At 44.9% G+C, this 13060-nt stretch overlaps 1 protein-coding gene across 7 annotated transcripts in view; it reads left to right on the top strand.

The window, feature by feature from the left end:
- DENND2A (DENN domain containing 2A) overlaps positions 1–13060 on the top strand; it is a 99810-nt gene that overhangs the window by 24483 nt on the left and 62267 nt on the right. For 5 of the 7 annotated variants that reach the window (XM_024991182.2, XM_059885954.1, XM_024991183.2 and 2 more), the window contains 2 exons: positions 5500–5599; positions 9037–10193. In XM_024991182.2, the coding sequence (XP_024846950.1) occupies positions 9166–10193 (1028 nt within the window). In that variant the 5' untranslated portion in view covers positions 5500–5599; positions 9037–9165. Of the gene's footprint in view, positions 1–3273; positions 5207–5499; positions 5600–9036; positions 10194–13060 lie in introns of those variants that run through there. The other 2 variants (XM_002687070.7, XM_024991184.2) reach the window with 2 other exon arrangements.

Raw genomic sequence — 13060 nt, 5'->3', positions numbered from 1 at the left:
TATATATATTTTATTCCTCACTTCACCTCCTCCGCTGCCCAAATTTATTTTTTTTCCTTTGAATATCCCTATACTGTATTTTCAGTTGAGATATGATTCACATAAAGTTCACCATTCAAAAGTACACAATTTAGGGACTTCTCTGGTGCTGCAGTGATTAGGACTCCGCACTTCCACTAGTGTGGGGGAAGGTTTGATCCCTGATTAGGGAACTAAGGTCTTACATGCTGCCTGGCGTAGCCAAAAAATTTTAAAAGATAAAAGTGCACAGTTTAGCGATTTGTGATGTATTCACAGTGTTCTGCAGCTATCATTACTATCTCTTTCCAGATCACTTCCATCAGCCCCAGAAGAAACCTTTACCTATTAGCAATCATCCCAATTCCCCCTTCCCTCCATGGATTTACCTATTCTGGTCTTTTCATATAAACTCATGCAATATTCCTTTTGTATCTGGCTTTTTTCACTTAGTGTGTTTTCACGGTTCAGCCATGCTGTAGCATGTAGCATGTAATGACCCTTTATTCCTTTTAACACTGAACTGAAAAACGTACTGTGTGGCTAGACCACATTCTGTTTGTTTATCCATTCATCGGTTGATTGACATTTCCAGATTTCAATTTTTATGTAAATCACTGTTTTTATAAGATTTGGGGAGGGGACTTCCCTGGTGGTCCAAGGACTAAGAGTCGAGCTCCCACTTCAAGGGGTCTGGATTTGATCCCTGGTCAGGGAACTAGATCTCTCATGCCACAACTAAAGACCAAAGATCCCACACAACTAAGACCCAGTGCAGCCAAAGAAATTAAGTATTTTTTTAAAAGAAAGATTTAGAATCAGTTTTTCCTCCCTTCACCCCCACCCCATCTCTCTGTGACTTAAACATGTCCACATTTTTTTTTATAGCAGTCACTGAACTAGTACTATCCAAACTTCTTTTCTTAAGTGACTTTGAGAGCAAAATTTCTTTCGACCGTATATTACTGTCATCTCCCTGTTCCCAACATCAAAACCCCACCAGAGCTAAAAGGAAGAAGGTTATTACTGGTGGGTGATATCAACAATCAGTAGCATCCTATTTAATTTTAAAATGTCACAAATGGATAATTAATTAATGCCCAGAACAAAATACGAGCAGTGCTTCATTGGAAGAGGGCAGGCCTCCAACCACAAGCAGCGGTCTTCCTGGGCTCCTGGTATTGAAGATGGTGCTGGCTCCAGCAGGTAGATTTCACCTGCCCTTGCTGCTCCTTCAGTGGCAGTGAACCAGGGAGAGCGGCAGGTGCGAGCCGGGCTCTAAAGGAGTTACCATCTGCCAGCTGGGGACTCCTCGCTTCTTTTCACACAGGGCTGCTCCTCTCCTTACCCAGGCACCCTTGGGTTCTCCTGTAAGAACTGCTCTCAGGGAAAGATCTGATAAGTCAACTGCCTCCTTCCTGTTTGTGGAAAAACACTTAACATCTCTTTGAAAATCTTGATCCTTTTTTGGGGAAATACTTGTTTTTAAATTAACGATCTCACAGTTCTCCAAACCCCCTTCAAAAAAAGTGTTTTCAGATATCAGGCTGAAATTTTAAGCCTTAGTGGGTAAACTTAAAGGGGTCACAAAATAATATAGCATTTTGATCTACTAACGTCAGTCTGGAGCAGTTAAAATTTTCTGTGGGCTTTTGAGAAATGGCAACCCACTCCAGTACTCTTGCCTGGAAAATCCCATGGACAGAGGAGCCTGGTAGGCTACAGTCCATAGAGTCCAAAGAGTCAGACACGATTGAGCGATTTCACAGAAACATCTCACTATAATCACTCTTTTTCTCTTGAAAAAGTAGAGGTAATTCAGAGAAGTAATTAGGAGTAACAGGCTGAGACATTTGAAGGGAGTCCCTAACAGATTAAAAGCTTAGAAGACTCTCCCATCACCTTTTAACTTCACCTGAGCCCTCCAATCAACTTGACATTGAGCCCAAAGAGAAACAGGAATCAAGAACAGATTTTACAGTATTCACTTTAGCAAGGAGAAAAACAGGATTCAGTTATGGACTAGATTGAAAAATATAATTAGCTATAGATGTTGGCTTTAAAAAATACATCTTTTTCACTTGTAAAACAATTTAAAAACTTCTGGAAATGTTTGTATGTGCAAAACACATGAATCTTCACGTGCCCATCACCTAGCTTTAAAATTTCGTGTGACATTTTATTCTAATTAAGTTTATTGGTACTAATTAAGCTCATCTAGTGAATGGGAAGTTCTATATTTTTGTGGCAGTTGAATGAGAAAATGTATTACTGGTCATGCATTCATAATACCTCCTGCAAATCAGCCTGTTTAGATCACAAGGCCAAATTACCTAGCAAGAAATAAACTTTGGATTGTGTAAAAATCACCCGAGGCCTTTGATTTACCATATTTATGGTTTTGTTGTTTGTTTGTTTGTTTTGGCTGTGCTGGGAGGCTTGTGGGATCTTACTAATAGTTCCTCCAACCGGGGATCAAACGTGGGCCTCAGCAGTGAAAGCTCCAAGTCCTAACCACTGGACCACCAGGGAATTCCTTGATTCACCATATTTAAATGCAGGTTCCAGGCCGGCCCCAGACAGTTGGTTTTGGTACATTGGGTTGGTTGGAAACTTGGTCTGACAAGTTTCCCAGTTTGACTAGATCAGATCCTCAGTGGACCACACTTTGGAAAACAGCTCCATCTTGCAATCCCAGACCTATAAAGTGATAGAGAAGTTTGTCTTGGTAACGTAGGTCACAGAGTACTCCCACCTAACAAATTAGGCTAGGCTTGTCACCTAATTAATGACCTTGAAACATCAGAAACAAAAGGCAAGTGTCAAAGTTTTGTTCAAGCAGCGTTTTCCGTTCTCCTATGAATTCAGAAATGGTGAGCTGATTGCTGAGTGTGCTCCAGGGTCCGTGCCCTGCTCAGTTCCAGCCCCTTAAGTCCACTTGAACTTGCTTCTCAGACAAGGGTATCAGCTGTATCTCTAGAGACTGTGGTTTTCGGACTGGAAGTTATTATTGCCTGATGGGAATCAAGTTCACTTAAGTCCCGTGTTTTTTAAGTGTGTCTCTGGATCTTTAACCTCAGAGTTCACCCATGGTTCTCTGTGCATTAGACACAGTGGGCTTTGTGCTTTTTGAAAAAGCTGTGGCTTCCTGGGAACTTCAGAGAAACCGTTCCCTTTGGGGAGAAGGGGGGTTGTAGGGCTGATGGTGACCCGAGCACAGACATGGTTCTCTCTCCCCGGGTACAGATGCCATGCCTTACTCATCTGTGAATCCCCAGGGCTTCCAGAACAGGGCCTGGCACCTATTCCTAGTACCACTGAGAGGGTGCCAGCCTGAAAGAAGAGGGTGGGCGGCAAGGGTTGCTAGCTCACAGGGGGCTTGGTCTGTGTGGAGGCGGAGTGCCAACACGCAGAAGGCGGTGGAGAGTGGCTGTTATCCTGAGTCCGATGGGGCCTCTGCCAGGATCAGGACAGAAGAGCAGTGTCTGTCTGCCCAGCAGAGTGGAGAGGGTCCAGAAGCTTCGCAGAGCGTCATGAGAGGGGCACTGAGTTCTTCCTGTCCCCCAAAGGCCTTTTAGGACTCTCCTTTCTAACGGGAGGGGAGCCCTGGGACCTGGCTTCTCTCAAGAACCAGGCTTGCTTTCAGCACTGACAGATCCCAGAATGCACGGTGCCACTCTGGGAAAGGGGCAGCTGGGTTCCCTGCGCACCCAGGCCCCAGCTCCGTCCTCCTCCCCAAACACATGGTTTCTCTTGCTGTTTTCTCGGCTCACCATTTCCTAACCTCCCTCTTTTTAATTTGTTGCCCATGTCCATTCTTCTTTTTCTCTTTCTCCCTCTAGACTTCCTCTCCTCATTCCTAAAAGTTATATGCATGTCTTAAAGCCTGGCCCTTTCGTTTCTTGGGGGAAGGGGATGCCTAGGCTGGGCCTTGGGGAGCCACCCTGTCACCTGGCAGGTAAACCATCCTGGGAGAGGGGATAGGAATCTTGGAAATGTGAGATGGAGCTGGAAGCAGGATTCCTGGGAGGTTCAGTTAGGGCTTCCCTGATAGCTCAGTTGGTAAAGAATCTGCCTGCAATGCAGAAGACCCTGAGTTGGAAAGATCCCCTGGAAAAGAGAAAGGCTACCCACTCCAGTATTCTTGCCTGGAGAATTCCATGGACTATATAGTCCATGAGGTCGCAAAGAGTTGGACATGACTGAGCAATTTTGACTTTCAGTGGAGAAGACGTGTGAATCTCCAGAATCTGAGTATTCTCCAAACCTCTAGTCAAGGAGTCACCTTCTCTCCATCAAGTGGGACCCCCAGTCCCTTGCGTTCATGCTTTACAGAAGAATTGCAGGGCGGATCCTGTTGGCATTTGCCAGCGGGTCTCATCTTCCTAGCCACGTCCACCTAAGCCATGCTCATTTGTCCAGAGTTCTGTAGGGACTTGCTATTGAAGTAGTACATTTAATCAGTTACTTCAGTTCATTTGGATGTCAGGCCCTGAAGTTTTATAAAACTGCTGCTTCTCCACTGAGACTGCTCCTTTGGTACCCACGTGGTCCTTAGCATCTTGCAGGTTTGAGATGTTCCATGGAAAGCCTGGGTCTGCTAGGACCATCTCCTAGTTTTCATAGACCAGACAGATGACCTAGTGGCTGAGCATTTGCTGCTCCTGGATTCTGAGCCTCTGAAAGAGTCTCTCCACGCAGGGCTCTAAAGCCAAAGACAGTAGGTTTATACCCAACGCCAGGGCAGCAGCAGAATAGAATAGCTCTGTGTAGGCATTGCCACTTGAGCAGGTGGTTTATTTCTTGTTTCAAATTAAGTAACAACTCTTCTCTTCTTTGGGGTCTGTTAGAACATCACTCAGAGAAGGCAGTGGCACCCCACTCCAGTACTCTTGCCTGGAAAATCCCATGGATGGAGGAGCCTGGTCGGCTGCAGTCCATGGTGTCGCGAAGAGTCGGACACGACTGAGCGACTTCACTTTCACTTTTCACTTTCATGCGTTGGAGAAGGAAATGGCAACCCAATCCAGTGTTCTTGCCTGGAGGATCCCAGGGACAGGGGAGCCTGGTGGGCTGCCGTCTATGGGGTCGCACAGAGTCGGACACAACTGAAGCGACTTAGCAGCAGCAGCAGCAGCAGCACATCACCGGTTCTTACAGAGCCTTGAAAGAGTGTCAAGTTGTGCTGGTATTTGTTTTACTTTCTAAGGTTACATGTTTTCTAAAAATTTTTGGTTACTTTTATCTAAAAGACACACACACACACGTACATGTTTGCACACATGAGAAGCGTTGGCATGGGGGCTGAATCTGGGTGGACCTCGGATTCTGTGCCTCTGACCCCACCCCGCATGAGGAATTCTATACAGTGCAACCCTGTCACCCCCTACTCCGGGGTGGAATCCGCCAGGGATAGTTTGGGGTGTGGGCCCTGGATTTGCTGCCATGCTCACTCACTAAATGTGCCCCCTGTTCCCCCAGGCAACTCGGAGCTCCTCTTGGTGTTGACATGATGACTGTGCAGGCCAGCCAAGGGCAGCCACAGCCGGACTGAAAACCTGGGCTACAGATTGGCTGACAAGTAAGAACTTTTCTTCCCCATGACTGCAGAAGTTGGCCCAGATTCTCAGTCTCCTTCCTTTTTCCACTGCCCTTCCCTCCTCATGAACCCCACCTCCCTGAACTAAGGAAGCTTTCTGGTCTAAGTCGTCGTGATGAGCCCCCTCCCCTGTAAGCCGTCTCCGTGCCCTGTGCTCAGTCAACAGCACAGGACCGCAGTGGGCAAGGGGAGGCTTGGCTGAAGCCCAGGGCCCACTTCGGGCCTTGTCCCCATGTACACCTTCCAGTCCAGGGTTTATTTTTCTTTTTTAAAAACTTCATTTTATTTATTTATTTTTAGCTTTTTAGTTTGTATTGAGGTATAACCAGTGAACAATGTTGTGATAATTTCAGGTGAACAGCAAAGGGACTCAGCCATACATACACATGTATCCATTCTCCTCCAAACTCCCCCACCCATCCAGGCTGCCACATAACATTGAGCAGAGTTCCCTGTGCTTGCACAGTAGGTCCTTGTTGGTTATATGTTTTGTTCAGGTGTTTTAATTATTGCTGAGCCCTAAAGCTTTGCAGCTGCACCTGTCCACTTAGCCTTTTTACCCATCTTATATTAGCAGGGTTGTTTTCTCCCTAGATGGAGCCCTTTCCTCCGGTCCCCTGTCTCACATTCTGCGGTGGAGTTGGCAGTCACTGAGCTGTTCACAGATCACTGAGCTGTTCACAGCTGTGCACCCCAGTCCAGAGCCCCTTCAAGGGCCACAGAATCCTGGACACAGGAACTAGAGAAGTTCTTGGATCCAGCAAACGTGCAGAAGGCACTCTGCCCCTGATTTCATCATCCTTCCCGATGCTGCTTGAGCTTTGTAATTCCAGGGTAGTTTTCTAACAGACTAGCCTTTTTTCCTCTTCAGTTTTTAGATGGACCCTCAGTGATTGTAAAGTCACTCCAGATGTTTGGAATCTTAGACAGTAACTATAACTATTACAATAACACTAGTTACCATTTATTGCTATCAAGACTTATAATGTACGCCACACTGTGGGTACTTTTACATATATTAATGCATCCTTTCACTCTTTTAACTTATTGACTACCTGCTATGTATTGAGCATAGCGAACAAAATAAATTTGGCCTCTGCACCAATAAAATTTCAGTATTCTCATTGTAAGGTGAGAAAAATGAAACCAAGATCCAAACCCAGGTCCCTTTAACTCCAAAGTCATATATTCATCTACTGTCAATGTTATTTAATAGTACATATGATGTTAATGATTATATATTATATCATCAGTTCTCACTAAGCGTGAACTAACTTGAATTGTGTTTTTATGTGTCCTGTCTCTTTATCTTGCCTCTAGACAGTAAGAGCAAGGAGTTAAATTTCTGGCTTTTGAATTCTCAGTAGAATAACTAACTGATTCTAACTCTGATTCTGACTAAAATTTGAATTTATGCTAATGTCCTCAGTGGTGACCGAACTATTAAAAAAGTGTTTCTTTTTTGTAAGCGCTCTATTATGAATGGTAATTGATTATTTAAATAAGGAAATCTGCTTTGATAGCCATATTTAACATATGAAAATCTGTTTGCAATTTCACAAGTTTCTGATTTTATGCTAAGCAACCAAGAACAACATAATTTACACGTTAATATCTCAAGCCAGGAAGAAGTCTTTATATAAACAACCATTAGTCTCTGGACTAGAAAGCTAGATAGTAACAGGATGCGTGAAATTGCTAGTTACTCATCCCTCATGTGAACCTTAGCTGGAGTTTCCAAGAGCCTGTGTGTTTCGAAAACGTGCACCATGAGGTCGGTCCATGCATGCTTGCTCTTCTTGGCACATTTAAGGTCACTGTGCTCAGTCATGACCTTTGCTGGTGGAAGAAATGCTTTGCATTTCAAAACACCGACACTCTCATTCTCATTGTTGTTGTTCCGTCACTAAATCGTGTCTGACTCTGCGATGCCTTAGACTGCAAGACACCAGGTTTCTCTGTCCTTCACTATCTCCCAGAGCTTTCTCAAACTCATGCTCATTGAGTCGGTGATGCCATCAGCCATCTCATCCTCTGTCACCCCCTTCTCCTCCTGCCTTCAATCTTTCCTAGCATCAGGGCCTTTTCCAATGAGTCGGCTCTTCACATCAGGTGGCCAAAGTATTGGAGCTTCTGTTTTTCTTTCTAAATAATTTTTAACGTCTTCATGGCACTAACTGATCTTCTAAAATCACATTTGGAGGCCTATATCCTCATACGTTTGTGTTGAGTGAGACCTTTTTGCAGTGACGGAAATTGTTTTCTACTCCATCCAGTATAGTAACTGTTACCCACACTTGGCTACTGAGTTCTTGATATGTGGCTGCTGCAGCTGAGGAACCAAAGCTTTGATTTAATTTGATTTTAGTTTAAATAGCCACATGTGGCTAGTGACTACCATACCAGACAATGCAGTTCTAGGCCATGCAGGAAATCTGAATCTGTTTGTTTACTCGCTTATTCACACAACAAGAATTAGTGACCACCTACTCTGCTGGGTGTTGTTAGGGGTGCTAGGGTTGAAGCCATAGACAAAACAAAATGATCCCTATCCTCCTGGAGAAACCAGTCTAGTAGGGTTCACATTCTAGAGGAGGTTCCAGTCAAATGCAGCCAATCACTGTGGCTTTACCCACTCAAGTCAGGACAGTTTATCAAGCCGAGAATTAGGGAAAACTTCATGACTTATGGCATTTGTTTTAATTTTTAAATAATCATTCCAAAGGATCTTCTTTTGGTATAATCTATCTCGTGAAGCTTCTATTTTCATTGGGAAAAAGCTAACAATAATGATAACTGCCATTTATTGTACACTCACACCATTCTAGATACGTAATATGAGCTAGCTTATTAAATGTTTACAGCCACCTTGGTAGGTATGTTTATTGTTATTCCCATTTCACAGATGAGAAACTGAAGTTTAGAGAAGTTAAACAACTTAGCCAAGGTCACACAGCTGGTCAGTGGTTGAATTAGGATTTACACCGAAGTCGATTGAACGCCACAGTCCAAAAGCTCCTTTCATTCTGTTTTGCTGTCTCCCCAGGAGAAAAGCATAAAGTGATTTTTTAAATGGTGGTTTCAATGTTTGTGGCTTGCAACTGGTATCTAACATTTATATCTGAAAGTGAAAGTGAAAGTCTCTCAGTCATATCTGACTCTTTTTGACCCCATGGACTGACTATACAGACCATGGAATTCTTCAAGCCAGAATACTGGAGTGGGTAGCCTTTCCCTTCTCTAGGGAATCTTCCCAACCCAGGGATCGAACCCAGGTCTCCCACACCGCAGGCGGATTCTTTATCAGCTGAGCCACAAGGGAAGCCGGACAATTTATACCTAAGTTTTAGCAAATCGCTATGACGTGTGAAGAACAATAACTAAGAATGCCTCACTCGATGTTTGTTTTTCTTGTTTAGGGTCAAAGTGGACGGTCCAAAGACTGGGGAAGACTCTCAAAGGCAGCCATTTAGGTCCTCCATCCCTTTCCTAGAGACTGATCAGATCCGGCCTTCCGAAGCAGCCCCCTGGAGAGCCTCTATAACCTGATGCTGGAGCCAAGAGTGGACTGTTTTCAGCAGAACATGTTCAGCTCAGATATGATCATCAATGACTCAGCTTCAGATCTCAGCGCTAAAGGAACCAGCAGGGCCGGCAAGAGGCAGCTGGGCAGTGTTCAGGACCCGTGCCCTCCCGCCCAAGGCAAGGCCCGGCACAAGTCCCTCAGCATAAAGGACAAGATATCAGAATGGGAAGGGAAAAGGGAGTTGCCCACGCCTGCCCCTGGCAGGAAGGCAGATGGCCAGGAGGGTTACCTGATGTCCTGTGTGACGGAGAGGAGAAGCAGTGATGGTTCGAGGGCTCGGGTCACCGAGGCTCAGAATGGAACAAGGCTGGACGTGGAAAGTAGAGAGGATGAGCGGGATAAAGTAAAGGTCAGAGCACAGGACGCTGAGCAGAGGCCGGACCTGAGCCAGCCAGCCCGGGAGCCGGCTCCCAGCTTGGGCAGAGGCCGGGAGCCCAGGCTTGGCAAACAGCGCTTTCAGAACGATAGCCTCTCTGTGCTGAAGCAGGTCAAGAAACTCGAGCAGGCTCTGAAGGATGGGTCTGCCGGGTTGGATCCCCAGTTACCAGGCACGTGTTATTCCCCACACTGCCTGCCGGACAAGGCCGAGGAGGCGCCCACCCTTCCTGAGCACCGTGGGGGTGGGGGCGGCTCAGAATTCAGAGCCCACCGCTTGGACCTCGAAACCAGGGAGCCTACCCTCGAGGCTGCCGAGGAAAGGAAAGGCTTGTGCAGGAGGCCCTGTGACCAGAGCCTGGAGAGTGTGTACAGAGGCTTGGAGGACCCCCCCACAAAACCCTTCATCAACCCCTTGCCCAAACCCCGGAGAACTTTCAAACACGATGGAGAAGGGGACAAGGATGGGAACCTAGGCACGCGCTTCCGGAAAGACAGAAGGAACCTGCCTCCTCTGCCCTCTCTACCTCCCCCGCCCCTGCCCTCCTCTCCCCCGCCCCCCTCGGTGAACAGAAGACTGTGGAGCGGGAGACCAAAAGCCAGTGCTGACCACAGGTAGGTGACCAGTGACTTTATGCCCCACGGCCACTGTCTGTTCTCAGCCCGTTTATTAAACCATCGGATCTTGTAGTTAGTCGAGACCATCCGTAGCTTAAGACGGTTCACTGATTAAACCTGAAGACGTGGTAACTGATGTACGGGTGTCTTGTGCTTGTTCCTTGTCCTGAAAAACAGAATATTCACTTCAAAAGATCGCCCTGTAGATGTGAGTGAGTGCTTGTAATTCGGACAGTAACCAAGGGTTAAATGAAAGCGTGTGTTAACACTGGCGATCTACTAACTGATGCTCGTTCTGCCACTACCACCCCCACCTTGTGCCTGGTGCTCCAAGTCTCTCCTCCCTCTTGCTTTCGTGTTTTTTCTTGGTTTGGACTCTAGAAACACACTGCCTGGCCTATCCTGGCCCTCTCACAGTCTGTCTAACTTGGAACAAGTTACTTAATGTCTCGAGGCCTCAGTTTTCTCATTTATACGTGTAGATGCTCACACGGTAAATATTCGGTAGTATTAAAATACCTTTAGATAATAAACCCTGTGAATGCTTAAAGGTAAAATCTGTGCTTTGGAGACAATTTCTTTTCTGTTCTGAAACCTGATCTCTAGTCTGTTTCTGTAATGTGCTAATTGGTTTGATACGTCCTAATCTGGAAACCCTCTACTGAGGAAAAACTCCTCCAAATAGCTGTCTGTCCCTGCTGTCACCACTGCTTCCCGCCTGGGTTTAACCTGACTCCCTGCAGTAGGGCTTTTGCTACTAATCCTAGAACTTCTGTTGGCCAAGTCCTCCTGTGACCTCCGTCTTTGCTAAATCCAATTTGTCAGTTCTCTGTGCTTTTCTTGATTGACCTCACTTAGCCTCTGCAGATGGAGAAGGCAGTGGCACCCCACTCCAGTACTCTTGCCTGGAAAATCCCATGGATGGAGGAGCCTGGTAGGCTGCGGTCCACAGGGTCGCTAAGAGTCGGACACGACTGAGCGACTTGACTTTCACTTCTCACTTTCATGCATTGGAGAAGGAAATGGCAACCCACTCCAGTGTTCTTGCCTGGAGAATCCCAGGGGTGGGGGAGCCTGGTGGGCTGCCGTCTATGGGGTCGCACAGAGTCGGACACGACTGAAGCGACTTAGCAGCAGCCTTTGTGGACCAGCTTGACTCACACCCTCTTGAAATCCTATGTTTGCTGTAGGCTTCTAGACCTCCTGCTTTCCTGATAGTCACACTTCACTGGCTGCTCCTCCTCTCCATCTACCTGTTGAGTAACATCCCCCCTCAACCCATCTACACCCCATCCCAGGATCAGGTCTCCCCTCCTCCATCTACATGCACTCCCATAAACTGGTCTCCCCGACTCTCATGTTTTTAAATGTTCCTTACATGCTTATGATTCCCAAACGTAAGTCTCTGGCCCTGACCCTCTCCTAGCTTTTGGTTTGTATAGTTATCTCCTGCTTGGGTCCCCATTTGGTTATCTAATAGCTTGGACTTAATATGTCTAAACCTAAATTCTCAATCCAGGCCACTACTAAAATGATCTTCTCCCCAGATAGATGCTCTCTGATTAAATGGTATCAGCCTTCATTTTGCTTATGCCCCAAACCCTAGGAGTCATTTATAATCTCTCTTCTTTTCGCACACTGCCGATCTAATTCATCAGCAAGTCCTTTGGTTCTAGTGTTAACGCATTTTCTTAAGCCTGACTGTGTCTCCCCCACTGCTGCCACCTTAGTCACGTTGCATCTACCTGCCCCCTCACCCCAGTATTGTCCTTCCCAGCAGCCACAGGAGGCTTTTGGAAATACAGATTCAATCATATCAGTTTCCTACTCAACATGGTCTATCAGGAAGGATTCTTCGGGTGCCAAAAGTGTAATTTCTTATGTTCTCTTCTAGGGGGAAAAAGGGTTGGCTACTCTAGAGTTTCTAGAAATACATACATATGTATTATATCCTTTCAAAAATGAAATCATGCTGTATACCAGCCATGTTTTACTGAAGATATCATTGAGATATTTCCATGTTGCCACCTTTTTCTTTTCACCTTCCTTTTTTAACTGCCATCTTTACATCATGTGGCTAAACCATTTCCCTGCTGATTTACACTTAGGTTGTCTCCAGTTTACAAATAATGCTGTGATGAGCAGAATATAGCATTAGAGAAGACTCTAGAGCCAGAGAATTTACTAACTCCACTACATCCTACCTGTGTGACATTGGGCAAGCTACTGAATTTATCTGAGCCTCATTTTACTTATCTGTAAAATGGAGATAATTATAGTAACCACTTCATAGCTTTGTTGTGAAGATTGGATGAGTAGATATTTGTAAACATAAGTTAAAACAGAGTCTGGTATATAGTAAATGATTAATAAATGTTAGCTGTTACTTTTTTCTGGCTGTATTCTGTTTAATTAATCAGGGTATGTATTTCTTTCCTAGGACCGAACAGTTGTAAATATTTTAACCTCATAATCTATTTTACCATCTAGTAGAGCTTAACAAAAATTTCTTATTGTTGCTAATAATTAATCAGTGGATTCTTTTGGACATTCTACATATTCTATCATGTAATATATATACAAGTGATCATTTGGTCTCCTTTTTAATAATTATAAAGCTCTTATTTGTTTCCTGATTATTCTCCTTATTCAAAAATGTCTTGAATATTCTTGGATGTATTTTTCTAAGTATTCTATGTATCACTGTGAAATTTCACACATAGTAAATATGTCAGCTTTTAATTGAGATTCCATCCATTTGCTAAGTATATGGTATTTTATCTTTTTGTTGCCATTGTTAATGGAATCTTTTTTTCTCATTATATAGTCTTTGTATTTAAGAAAACTAGTTTTATACACTACTC

The sequence above is a fragment of the Bos taurus genome, chromosome 4 (genome assembly GCF_002263795.3).
Source record: "Bos taurus isolate L1 Dominette 01449 registration number 42190680 breed Hereford chromosome 4, ARS-UCD2.0, whole genome shotgun sequence".
NCBI classification, from domain to species: Eukaryota; Metazoa; Chordata; class Mammalia; order Artiodactyla; family Bovidae; genus Bos; species Bos taurus.
The sequence above is the reverse complement of the archived record's forward strand: the minus strand, read 5'-3'. Positions and strand labels throughout refer to the sequence as shown.